This window comes from Spermophilus citellus (genome assembly GCF_964194105.1).
Source record: "Spermophilus citellus genome assembly, chromosome: 8".
NCBI lineage: Eukaryota > Metazoa > Chordata > Mammalia > Rodentia > Sciuridae > Spermophilus > Spermophilus citellus.
Window position 1 is genome coordinate 2,449,058 of NC_138189.1, and position 12,711 is coordinate 2,461,768.

Here is a 12,711-nt window from a genome sequence, read left to right on the forward strand (position 1 = left end):
TAGCTAAAATTTTTTAAAAATTGGGCATTACAGTTTACATGTTGGAGGGTGTTTTGAAGTTTTGTATTTTCAAATTAAACGTTATAGAGTGGTATTTTGATGTTCCATTGTTTAAATTGTTTTCATCTGTGCATTTGTAGTCAACTTGGAAACAGAGATCCAGGGATTAATTTTTAAAAGCCAGGCTTCTTGGGGTTCGATTGATGATGCTTTCAGTAACAGTGAATCATGGACAGTTCGATAAAATCCTTCAGGGCAGAGACGCAGACAGCACAGTGGACTGAAATGTGAGTGTAGGAGCACAAGTTCTTGCACATACATAATCAGCCAGGAGACTGGCAGTTACCTGTGCTGTCGACTGGCATTTTCTATTTGACTAACTAACGTCAGTTCTAGAACTCTAGGCCTCATGTGACATAGTCCACCACTGAATTCTTAGAGGGTGCACAGATGTGAAGATTTGAGTAGGAAGGAAGAATAAAAGTGTGTGGAAATCCTTATCTCTTCTGTGATTTTTAGTTGCAGTGCAGCCTGGAGACCAGCTTCTTAGTCCAGAAAGCAGGACCACTACTCTGAGGACTGTCAGAGAGGAGGAAGTAGATTCAGACACACAGAGTAAGTCTTAGAACCTGTTTATTTATTTTTTTTGTTGTTGTTGTTGTTTTTTAAACTTGTGTTCCTTTGGGGTCTTGAAATTGGTTCACAAAAGAGACTTGTAAATGGAAAATGTGGACTCTAAAAATGCTTAAACTTGCCCTTGCTCATCCCCTGAATTTCAAGGGGGATTGAGTCGTTGCTGTGCACATACTCTTCACTCTTTCCTCTGTCTCAGCACCTGTGCCGCCTCCTCTGGCTGTCTGACCTGTCCAGCCTGAGTTCCCCCCAGTCTACACCCTTTCACACAGCCAGGTTTGCTCCCACCTGAGAAGCCCCCATCTCAGCACTGGCACATAACTGAGGTTACTCCGAGCTCTCGAGGGTGGTGACTTCACTTCCTTCTCTTGTGTTCCCAGAGTTAAAACTTGGCCACTTGGCTTCAAGTGGTCAGCAAATGTTAGTTGAGTGATAAATGGATCAAGAGGAATACCAAGGAACTTGAATTTAGTGGGCATGCCCATGGAGTTTACTGTGACCCAAGTGTGTTACCGCCATCGTATTTGGTGGGTTTTTCAAAGAACATTCCTGCTCTCTACAGAGAAGTGTCAAAATTGTCCTCATTTAAAGCTCTCCTGGGTCAGACATGTGCCACAACTTTTCATGTCCCTCTCTCCTGATTCTTGGGCAGCTGTTTTACTGTGACCATGGTAGCAAGGCTGTTGGGGAGGAAAACATTCTGGCCAAGTGACTCCTTGCTCTCCCAGCCTTCAGCTTCTGGGCCCTTTCAGCTCTCATAGTCCAGGGACCAATGGGAATGCCACCTGTGCATCCTGTCCCCCAAGGATGGGAAGATCGGCTTCTGGGCCACTCTTCCTGGACTGCCAGGAGTCCTATTCCTGCTCCCTGCTGCAGAAGCAGGCCTTGTGCCATGGACACAGTGGCTCCTAGTTACAGAGCCTCACCGCTGGTTCCCCATGTGGGGTTTTGTAATTGCATAATGACCCAGAAGCAGTGCTGGGTCAATACCAGCCAAACTCTTCTCTGTTTTTTTTTGTCTTAAACTCTGGTTCCTGTGGCCTTTGTGATTGCAGGGTTTCTCATTGTGCCTGAGAAGGGGGAGGTACCTGCCTCTCCAGCTTGGCTCTTTTCTGGCAGAGCAGCAGCGCAGACCACTCCCTCTGTGCTTTTGCAGTGAGGCTGTAAGATAAGACTGGGGAATTCAGCCACGTAGAATACCCGGAGCAGCCACAGCTCTGTTGTGAGTGCTCAGCCGATATCTCCGTGATTTCCGTGACAGTTTGAATTCCCACAATGGTGCAGACTTTCCAGAGCCCAGTCAGAGCTAGCAGACTCCGTGGCTGATGCATGGTTAGTTTGGGTTAATATAATTGTGTACATTCTCCACGGCCCTCTTTAGGAGGGTTCATTTAATCCTAGCCAGAGAAGGAAGCTAAGTTTTTTATCACCCCTACAGTTTTTTTTTTTGTTGTTTTTTTTTTTAAGAGAGAGAGAGAGAGAGAGAATTTTTAATATTTATTTTTTAGTTCTCGGCGGACACAACATCTTTGTTGGTATGTGGTGCTGAGGATCGAACCCGGGCCGCACGCATGCCAGGCGAGCGTGCTACCGCCTGAGCCACATTCCCAGCCCACCCCTACAGTTTGATACTTCTTGAAGATTGTCCAGTAAATATTTTTTTTTTTTACTTTTTATTTTTTTTTTATTTATTTTTTATTGGTTGTTCACAACATTACAAAGCTCTTGACATATCATACTTCATACATTAGATTGAAGTGGGTTATGAACCCCCAATTTTACCCCAAATGCAGATTGCAGAATCACGTCGGTTACACATCCACAATTTTATATAATGCCCTATTAGTAATTGTTGTATTCTGCTACCTTTTCTATCCCCTACTATCCCCCCTGTCCAGTAAATATTAATGCCAGCCTCATTTCTTATTTCTTAAGGCCAATAAAACCTTTGTGTGTGTGTGTGTGTGTGTGTGTGTGTGTATCAGGAAGTTGCCTAAATTTGATTGTAATGGGCCATGGGTAATATTCATCTTGTAAACAATTATCAACTTAACAAAACACTTTTTAGTCCCACACTTTATGTCAGACTCAAGGTAAATATGAACAGTCTCTGCCCCCAGGTCCTGGCAGCTGCCCGAGGTTCTTACCTGAGGTCAGAAACTTTCCTCAGCACTTTGCCTCTGGCGTTCCTATAGGAACTCACCCCATCCATGCAGCAGACTTGATCTGGGGAGGTAGTGACCAGGGATCATAGCATGGTTCTTGGCAGCCTTGCTAGGGACATCACATCACACCCATGTCCCGCGTGGGCTGTGGAAAGGGGGTTTCCTTTGATGGAACTGGCTGAGAAATAAAAGCTAAGAGAAATTAAATGGCAAAAAAAAAAAAACAACTACAGAACACAGAAAGTGATTTCAAGAGTTGGGGCAGGACGGGCAAGCTAATCAGACAGGTCGAGCTTCTAGACTATGGCAAAATGGAGTTTATGCCTGCTTTATTTATATCGGGAAACATCAAAGGCCTTCCATAGAACGTTCTTCACCAAAAAGGTTAAAGGTGGGCTGTTCCGTTCCTAACAGGCCACACCCACCTCTGGAGCTACTATGAGGGATCTTCCTAGCAAAGCAGAGGTAAAGGTCATGTGCACTGGGCAGTCTTTTGCTGTGGGAGAGTCAAGGTTTGCAATGCCAACCCAAATCTCCCTGGCTGCAATATTGAGAGAAGACCCTCAACTCATGGGTGGCTTTCCGCAGTCACAGGTCCTGTGAAAGCCGGAGGGCAGGGGAATTGTTCTGAGGGAAGTCAAAGCTGAGCAGCCACGTGGTGGCTTTAGATGTTGCAAGCCAATGCAGGAAGGCTGGGGACATGGCAGGACTGAGGTTCAGACGCATTGCCATGGTCCTGGTGGGAATGGAGAGCATTGCGTGGTTGAGAAACATGTTAAAGAGGTAGAACCTATAAGCCTTCGGTAATTGACTCAAAGTCCAGGTGGTCTGAGCAGCGCTGCTCGGCTTGCAACTTCTCCATGGGGCACACAGGAAGGGTGGCAGAGTCAGAGTGTGTTTTAATGGAGTCCTTTCTTGACCATGTCACCTGTATAGATCCCGAGTACATCACCACAGCCTGTGAGATGGTGGCGGAGATGGTGGAGTCCCTGCAGTCAGTGCTGGCCCTGGGCCACCAGAGGAACAGCAGCGTGCCAGCATTTCTCACAGCAGTACTCAAGAATATCGTGGTCAGCCTGGCCCGCTTGCCCCTGGTCAACAGCTACACACGCGTGCCCCCCTTGGTGAGTTTGGCTGTGCCTTTGCCAAAGACAAAAATGGAGTGCACAGGCAGCCCTGGGGCCCAGGCCTTCGGAGGTTGGGCATGGACATCTCTGGCACTCCCTTGCAAAGGCCAGAGTGTCTCACTGAGTGTGGTTGTGACGCTCTGTTGTCCTTGGACGTAGTGCACATAGCAGTTGTTAGTAGAAGCACTGGGTTTCCTGAGATGGCTGAGGCACTATCTCATTAGACAGGATCTCTGCCCCCTGATTAACAGTCATCCCTGGAGCTGTATATGCACTTGGCACTGTCACAGCTGAGGTTCTGCCTTGGAAGTGCCTTTGGAACCCATTTAAAATGTATGTGCTTCGGTCTGGGGCTGTGGCTCAGTGGGGGTAGAGTACTTGCCTAACACATGTGAGACACTGGGTCTGATCCTCAACACCACATAAAAGAGATAAATAAATAAAATAAAGGTATTGTGTCCATCTGCAACTAAAAAAAAGAATTGTAGATGAACATTTATTTATTTATTTGATCCTGGAGGATCAAACCCAGTGCCTCACAAGTGCTAGGCAAGCCCTTTGCCACTGAGCCACATCCCCAGCCTTAAAATTAAAAAAAAAAAAAAAAAAAAAACCTAATAAAATTAAATGGATATGCTCAAAAGGGACTCTTATTGCAGGTGGTAGAATGAGGTTAGCATGACAGGGATAGTTGGTGGCAGCTGAACTGACCCCTCTTCAGTGAGATTACATCAGCAGGACCTGCTGTCATCAAGCAGGAGAGAAAGGCCAGAGCCCAGAGCCAAGGGAGGTCCTTGTTTCTACCTTGAGAAGGCCCACAGCTGCCTTTGGGGGCATAGCTTCTGCATGGGCGTGCTAGCCCTGGGGATACTGGCACCAAGGAAATGGTATGTGTTGGACTTTGAGGGATGCTGTGGAGGGTGAAGGTGTTTGGAGGATCCATTCTGTGAGTGAGAGGTGCTACCTGGCAGTTTGGAAGCACTTGGGCATCTAGGAAAAATGCAGGAGAAGCAGCTATGGTGGCTGTGCAGGGTCAGCCCCAGCCCCCTCATGCAAGCAGCCCTCCTGGGATTGTGGGCATGTGATTCTGAAGTAGTGCTGTTCCTTTAGAGGAATGGAATAGGAAGTCACAGTCCAGAGGTCATCCACCTACCCGGCACTGCACTGCAGTTAAAACTCCAGCAAGGGCTTTTGTGCACTCCCTGGAGAGTCCTGGTCAGGGTGCAGCTAGAGCAGGTGCCACAAGACCCCTCTCTGGACATGCTCCCAGGAGGGCTTTCTAGTATTCACATGGTTTGGCTGGCCGAGTCAGAGCCCTCTCTGCCCTCACACCAATGGGCTAAGGGGAGAGATGTGGAGTGGGCTTTGGCGTGGGGCTCCCTTGAGTCCTCTGCGGCTGAATTGGTCCTGCTGCTGGGACAGCATTGGGTCTGCTTCAGGGATTCCTCTGTGCCAGTGCTTGTCCAAGCACCTAAAGACAAAAAGCAGGACTTCCCGAGTTTACTGAGATGGGCGGTGTGGTGGTTTTGTGCCTGCTTGCTAATACATATTCTTAGGAGGCAGGACTTCATTAATGTTGCTCGTACTCTCACCTGTCTAACACACCTGGGTGTGGGGTCCCTCTGATGTCCAACCACCTCAACCAGCATCTCCAACAGGGAACATGACTGTGGCATGCACCAGCCAGGCGGGGTGTGCAGGCAGTGGCACAGACAGTGGTGGGCCTGGTCTAGGAAGGGCAGGCCGGAGTGGGAATGGGAGGCACATTTGGTGCAGAGGGGTCCTGGGGCGAGGGGATGAGAGCTCCTCTGGGGAAGGCCATGGGTCCCCTCTGGGAAGGTCTGGTGGGCTCAGCTGGGAGGCCCTGGAAGAAGCAGTGCTGCTCTGCTCCTCTGTGTGCCGTCCTGCTTGGCTGGTGAGGCTCTTTCCTCTCATCTTCTCAGGTGTGGAAACTTGGATGGTCGCCCCAGCCAGGAGGGGACTTTGGCACAGTGTTCCCCGAGATCCCAGTGGAGTTCCTGCAGGAGAAGGAGGTCTTCAAAGAGTTCATCTACCGCATCAACACTCTCGGTACCCTACGCCTTGCCCTGAGGGCCCAGACGGATGGGGAGACCCAGATAGTTGGGGAGACCCAGGCACCAGGGTTAGGGTCTTCTCACTTGATGTCAGAAAGACTCGGGGTGACAATGACAGACACCTCTGTAGACACCCTTGGCGGTGTACGCAGAGCTTCCTGCTCTGGTGAGGAGTTGTGGGTGGGAGTGCGGTGCCAGGTTCTGGGTGCCGGGTTTGCTGGCAGCCAGGGTAGGTAGGTAGGTAGGTAGGTAGGTAGGTGGCTGACAGACAGGAGGCCTTGTTCTGTCATGGTGGTGTGCACTCAGGCCAGTGGTGGCAACGATTTTCTCAGGATGTTTTCTCATGCCCACTGGTTTGATCTTGTGTTCTTATCGATGTCATTTCCTTGTGTATAGAACCAACAGCTGAGGAATGTGATGGGCTAATAAGTCTCTGGTCCTGACCTTCCCCAGGATCCAGGATGGTTAACTGGAGGGAAGGTAGACTTGGAGTTGGCTGGCCCTGGCCACTCTGCTAATCCTCCTGGCTGCTCAGTGTGGGGCAGGTTATTTATCTTAACCTCTAGGACCCTCTGTTTTGTCATCTGTAAAATGGGGTTATGCCTATTCCATGGGATTGTTGCAAGTGTAGAAATTAATAAGAAACTGCTCTCTCAGAGCATCTCAGGAAGTGGTAGCGTTAGTAGTTCTGTCAGGACTCTTCTCTGCTTTCTGAAGAGCACAGTTGCTCTGTTTTTCCCGATTTGTGGATGGAATTACCACCTGGTGGTGTGGGTATAGTCAGGAAATCAGGACTGTGCCTCCCATGACATTTCCTGGAAAGCTCCCAGCTTGTCCTGGGTCCCTGCCTTCACCGTCAGACCTGACCCCTCCACTCCTCAGTCCCTCTGGTTCCTGCAGACTTGGTGCTTGTTCTGATTCCAGAAGGTTCTGGCAGGAGACACCTCACCATGATCTGCCCTTCACACAGCTAGAGAGTCATCACCCCGTTCTCAGGGAAACGGGAGTCACCCGCTGTCACGGAGCTTTTCTTCCTCACTTTCCTTAAAGGCTAATCTCAGGCAGCCTCCCTTGCCCCTTTCCCAGTGTCAGCTTCTGGTCCTCCTGGGCGGCCACACCCAGAGCACCCATCAGATCCACGGGACCAGGCCAGCTCTGTCATTTTTCCAGGGAACCTGCCTTTGCTGTATGCACATGGTTGTCAGGGCACAAATGTCCCACATGCCAGGCTTGCCAAGGAGGGCCTGGTGGTCGGTGCTCCAGTTGTCCTTCTCTCCCCACCTGGTACCTGTGCACTTCAGGCGAGGGCTGTGGCTCTCCTAAGGACACAGTGGCAAACAGTCCCAGAATCAGCCATTTGTTGGATTAGGCTGTGTGTCACTGGTGGGTGAGGCCAGAGAACAGCCTCTCTGATGGGTTCTGCTGGGTGCTAGGGTGTGCCCGACCACCACGGGCTTTTTTGATCCATCTTCTACACACACAAAACAGTTGCTGTAACTCAGCCTTAACAGCTTTATTGAGACAGAATTCACACACCGAGTTGAAGATCTGTGGGTCTGTCTGCAGCAGCGTGGCCATCTGTACCTCCTCAGTCAGACTGGAGAAGAGAACGCCTGGGGAGCAGAAGTGGCCAGCCCACTCAAGCATGGCCTACCTGGACGATCCTTCACTTTCACTGCCCCCACGTGGGGGTTTGGGGTGGAGAGGGCTCCGGGGCTGAGTGTGGCCTGTGGTCCTCGCCTAGAGTTTGATTTTAGACAGCCTAGCTGACTTCTGTGTGCTGGAGTGTTCTTGTTGGTAAAATGGGGAAAAAATACATTTATTTCCTACCTTGTAGAATTATCTGAGGAGTTTTAAAAAGTTACTGTATGTGCCTGTCAAGGTTGGTGCTGTTATCCGTGTAACCCTCCACACGTGTGAGAAGTGGGTGACGCTGTCTAAAGTAGCACTTGCATTCCCAGGGTGGACCAGTCGTACACAGTTTGAAGAAACTTGGGCTACCCTCCTTGGTGTCCTGGTGACCCAGCCCCTTGTGATGGAACAGGAAGAGAGCCCACCGGAGGTAAGGCTGCTGTGACTGAGGGGCTGCAGGTGTAGCCGCTCCTCACTGTCTGGTGTGGACAGATGTTCCAGAGCAAGAGCACATCTCCCCAAGGTGCGAGATCCGTGGCTGCTATGGCTGGTGCCTTTTATTACAGTGCATTCCACATAAAGGATCAGTAAGATTGTGTCCTTTAGTGGAAGTATCTTCGAGTTCTGTTTATTTATCAATATCTGGAGGAGTACAAGTTGAATTAAAATGAAATAAGGTACTTGATCTAGGCCCTATGCATGCACCTGGTTTCTTTTTCTAATTATTCTGCAGAGGTTGTGTTCAGCTTTTGGAAGGTGAATTTCGTTAGCTTCCTGTGACATGGATAACAGCCAAGCTGTGGTAAAACAGAACCTAAGGGATGACGATCATGGGTGTGACCCTTGGTTCTGGAGGAAGATGCTCTATGAGCTTGCAGAAAGGATAGTTCAGGTTCATCTCTAGACGCTAACAGGTTGTCTTATGCAGTGCCCCTAAAAGTAGTGAGGGCCTTTAAGGAAAGTTTCTTTTAAAAAAAATCATATTTGGAGTTTTGTGCTCATAGGAGACCTTACTTTGAAAAATAGACATTTGTCCATTAGTTTATTCCAAGTCACAGATTTATGGAGGTGCTGCCCCCTGCCAGGTGAACTTTCGTAAGACAACAGATCCTGGCTGGGGGGAGCCATTTCCCTCCACTCCTCCCTCCTAGGCCATGTGGCCTGCAGACACTGTGTGAAGTAGAGGCAGAGTTGGTTGTGGTGTCTCACTGTCCCATTGTTGATGTGTGGACTGTCCATCCATCCAGGAGGACACAGAAAGGACCCAGATCCACGTCCTGGCTGTGCAGGCCATCACCTCCCTGGTGCTCAGTGCAATGACTGTGCCTGTCGCTGGCAACCCAGCTGTGAGCTGCTTGGAGCAGCAGCCCCGGAACAAGCCCCTGAAGGCTCTTGATACCAGGTTTGCCTGCGTTCCCATGTGTCCTGTATCCCACTGTGGGGGACAGTGAGGTACCCCCTCCTCAGGGACCAGCAGTCTTCCCCAGCTCTTTTCTTTGTTGCTGGAATTGAAACAACTTTGCATGTGGACCTGGCACAATTAAGCAGATCCAAATAATTTCTTGCCCAGCGACAAGTTCAAATTTTGACCTGGAATTATGGGGGCCTTTGGGATGTTTAAGGGCAATGTCTGGCAAGACAGGAATGAGCCCCTGCCTAAAGGTATACGGACAGGAATGACTTATCAAGTGGGCCCACTTGCTCCTGTGCTGTTTCTGGAAGCAAAGTAGAGGGGAGGTCCTAGGGGTTTTAACCTGTAGGATTCTAAAGGATGCAAGATGGTTGGTGTTTGGTTTTTTTTTTGTTTTTTTGTTTGTTTTTTTTTGTTTTTTTGTAGTGGGGAGGGTACTGGGTTTGAACCCAGTTGCTGAGATGCATCCCTAGCCTTTTTTTATTTTGAAACACGGTCTAAGTTGCAGAGGCTGGCTTGAACTTGACATCCTTCTGCCTCAGCCTCCTGAGTTGCTGGGATTCCAGGCGTGCACCAGCAGCAAAATGTTCTTTACTTTTGTCTAAACTTTAGGTTTGGAAGGAAGTTGAGCATGATCAGAGGGATTGTGGAGCAGGAGATTCAAGCAATGGTGTCCAAGAGAGAGAATATTGCCACCCATCACCCATACCAGGCCTGGGATCCTGTCCCTTCTCTGTCACCAGCTACTACAGGTATAGGAGAGGGGCGTCAAGCTAGGACTAGAGTGAGAGTGACCGGCACTTCAGCATGCCTCCCGTGCTGTATGCTGAGTGTGCTGCATGCTCTTGCAAGTAGGAGTCTTGTTCAAGCCCAGGAGAGTTTCAGTCTGAAGGAAATAATGAAATCTAGAAGTGAACTGGAAGCATCATCTCTTGCCATTTGAGTTGTGGGAAGCCAAGAGTTTAGAAGACTGGCAGCTTGCATAAGATTTAAACGCCAAATTAGCTGGTCACATTTAAAAAATAAGTAGTTATGTCTGACTGATCCGTATCTCCAGCTCCTCATGAGAAACCCAATGTGTAGGAGAGAGTGTTCCTGCTGCCCCCGTGGCTGGTTTCCCTGGCCTCAGTGCCCCACTGTCCCGGGCTCTGTGCTGTGCTCCTCAGGCATACACTCCACCTCGGCCTGCCAGTGACAAACACTGTATAGTTTGTCGTCGTGGCTTAAAGGAGAGGAGAGGTTTGGGGGTTTGTTGTTGTTTTCAATTTGGTTTATCTTGTTGTTAATGCCTGGTTTTGTTGAACAAGCAGTACTTTAGCTTTGCAGTCCCTTCATATGTTAGTGAGAGCTGTAAGTACCTTGAAGGCTTTATTTAGAAGCGGCAGAAGAGAGCAGGTCCCGGGAGAGGTGGCCCCAGGAGTGGAGGAGAAGCATATGCTTCTGGAGGAAGACAGGTGGCACCATGGAGAGGCTGTGAGACACAGAGCTGGCCTGGGATTAGCTAGGGCAGTACTGTGTATTACAGAGAAAAAGCCATACTCCAGTTTGCCCCTAGCCTGCCAGCTTATAAATGACAAGGCTGTCCTGACAGTGACTTGGGTGGCACCTGCACGGGCAGCAGTGGAATTAGCACCAAGTGGCCCTGCAGCCTGCACTGCCTGGTGTTCCCACGGGGTTGCTTCACAGGTGCCCTCATCAGCCATGACAAGCTGCTGCTGCAGATCAACCCCGAGCGAGAGCTGGGCAACATGAGCTACAAGCTGGGCCAGGTGCGTCCCGTATCCCCCACTCCTCACAGTCTCCTCGGCTTCCCTTGGATTCGGGCACACCCCTAGGGAAAAGTTCAGTGCTTTTCCTAAATGGATGGAGCTTTTCCTTTGGTTTCTATTTACATTCTTTGCTCTGAGATGTTTTAAGATGTGTTGCTTAATTACACCATGCGTGTAAAGCCACAGTGTGGTGGGGGAGGATGGGGGATGGGGACACTTCCATGTACCTGCTGGGTCAGGGAACTGTGGGGCCAGCTCCCTTTTCTATTCTGTCACCTTTGCAGAGAGGTTCCACCCTGAGCAGTGGTGACGGTAAAACTGTGATGTACTGTCATGGAGTGTGAGGCCTGGGCCTGCTGAGGGCCCTGGCTGTGGGTTCAGGGACACTGGCTTCATGGTCACCCTTTCCCCTCTGGCTCTGTTGCAGTCAGGGCTGTGTCAGTATCCATTGTCCACAAAACTAATGTGGTGGGATTGTATCAGGGTAAAGGACAGTCGCATCCCTGCCCATCTGGAACACATCAGGTCCCAGTGTCACTGGGCCATCACCTTCCTAGATGGCAGTGGAGACTTGCCCTCAAGTCTGCCTGCCCTGCCCATAGCTTGCTCACTGCAGGATGCTGGGGTCACAGGGGTTTGCAGAGCCAGGTTGGGGGTTGTGCTACGGCTCAGTAGCCACTTGTTCTAGAGCCAGGTTTCAGGATGTGAGGCTCCAGGTTCCTTCCTGCAGCGGGGTACCCTTCCTGGGGACAGTTGACTGTCTCTGCCCCACCTTCCCCGCCTCCCCCGCCTGTGGCCCTCACCTTCCTGCTGCCATCTCCAAAGTAAGCACATCACTCTTTGCAGTATTGGGGCTTCTTAAATAAGCAGCTTGAACAAATGGGTTTCACCACCATGAACTGCCTGTGAGGGGCTAGGTTTGAAAGAAACTCCACGGATGGGCTTCCTGTTTCCAAATCTGCGTCCAGGCACCCCTGGGAACTGTAGCTAGTTTGCCCTGCCGCAGGCCCTCGGGCTCCAGTGGCCGCAGCTCGAGGGCTTGGAGTGCGTGTGCGGAGCCAGCTGCCGTGTGCTCAGTGTTGAGAGCCCGGCTGCACCTATCCACCAGGAACCTCAGGCCTCCTGGGGTGCCAGGCTGAGGGTCCTGTGTCTGTGGCAGGTATCCATACACTCCGTGTGGCTGGGGAACAGTATCACACCCCTACGAGAGGAGGAGTGGGATGAGGAGGAGGAAGAGGAGGCTGACGTCCCTACGCCGGCTTCTCCACCCACATCTCCAGTCAACTCCAGGTTTGCATTGGCCTTTTAGTTTTTAAAGCAGTTTGAAAATTCTACTAGTTGTTTGGTTTTGTGGTGCTTCTTGAAATGAACCTGTTATCTGTGTATGGGGAAAATATCCATCCATGTTTTATACTCTGCAGGAAGCACCGGGCTGGAGTTGATGTCCATTCCTGTTCCCAGTTTTTGCTTGAACTGTACAGCCGCTGGATCCTGCCATCCAGTTCAGCCAGAAGGACCCCCGTCATGCTCATCAGTGAGGTGGTTCGATCTGTAAGTTCACCTTCCCCATCCTTCTCTCGCAGGAGCATGTAACCAACCACACACACACACAGGCACTACTATGCATGTATGTACCAGATGCCGCATATATGCACAAACAGCATGCACACACAGGGACACGTGTGTACCACACACACATGGTTTATAATGTCTAAGAACCTTTGAAAGAAGGGCTGGGGTTATAGTTCAGTTGGTAGAATGCTTGCCTTGCATGCATAGGGCCCTGGGTTCAAACCCCAGCACCACCAAACCCCCCCCCCCAAAAAAAAAAAAAAAAAAAAAAAACCTTTGAAAGAGCTTTTACAGACTCCTGGCTGTAGGCTGATACCTTAGTGTTTC

General features: G+C 50.1%; 1 protein-coding gene across 2 annotated transcripts in view; it reads left to right on the forward strand.

The window, feature by feature from the left end:
- Window positions 1-12,711, forward strand: part of HTT (huntingtin) — a 145,896-nt gene that overhangs the window by 119,956 nt on the left and 13,229 nt on the right. Inside the window, exons 51-59 of one of the 2 annotated variants that reach the window (XM_081304714.1) lie at window positions 520-615; window positions 3,735-3,922; window positions 5,869-5,995; window positions 7,962-8,062; window positions 8,880-9,034; window positions 9,656-9,795; window positions 10,730-10,812; window positions 11,972-12,102; window positions 12,234-12,363. In XM_081304714.1, coding sequence (XP_081160840.1) covers window positions 520-615; window positions 3,735-3,922; window positions 5,869-5,995; window positions 7,962-8,062; window positions 8,880-9,034; window positions 9,656-9,795; window positions 10,730-10,812; window positions 11,972-12,102; window positions 12,234-12,363 — 1,151 coding nt within the window. Of the gene's footprint in view, window positions 1-519; window positions 616-3,734; window positions 3,923-5,868; window positions 5,996-7,961; window positions 8,063-8,879; window positions 9,035-9,655; window positions 9,796-10,729; window positions 10,813-11,971; window positions 12,103-12,233; window positions 12,364-12,711 lie in introns of those variants that run through there. The other variant, XR_014023355.1, reaches the window with a different exon arrangement.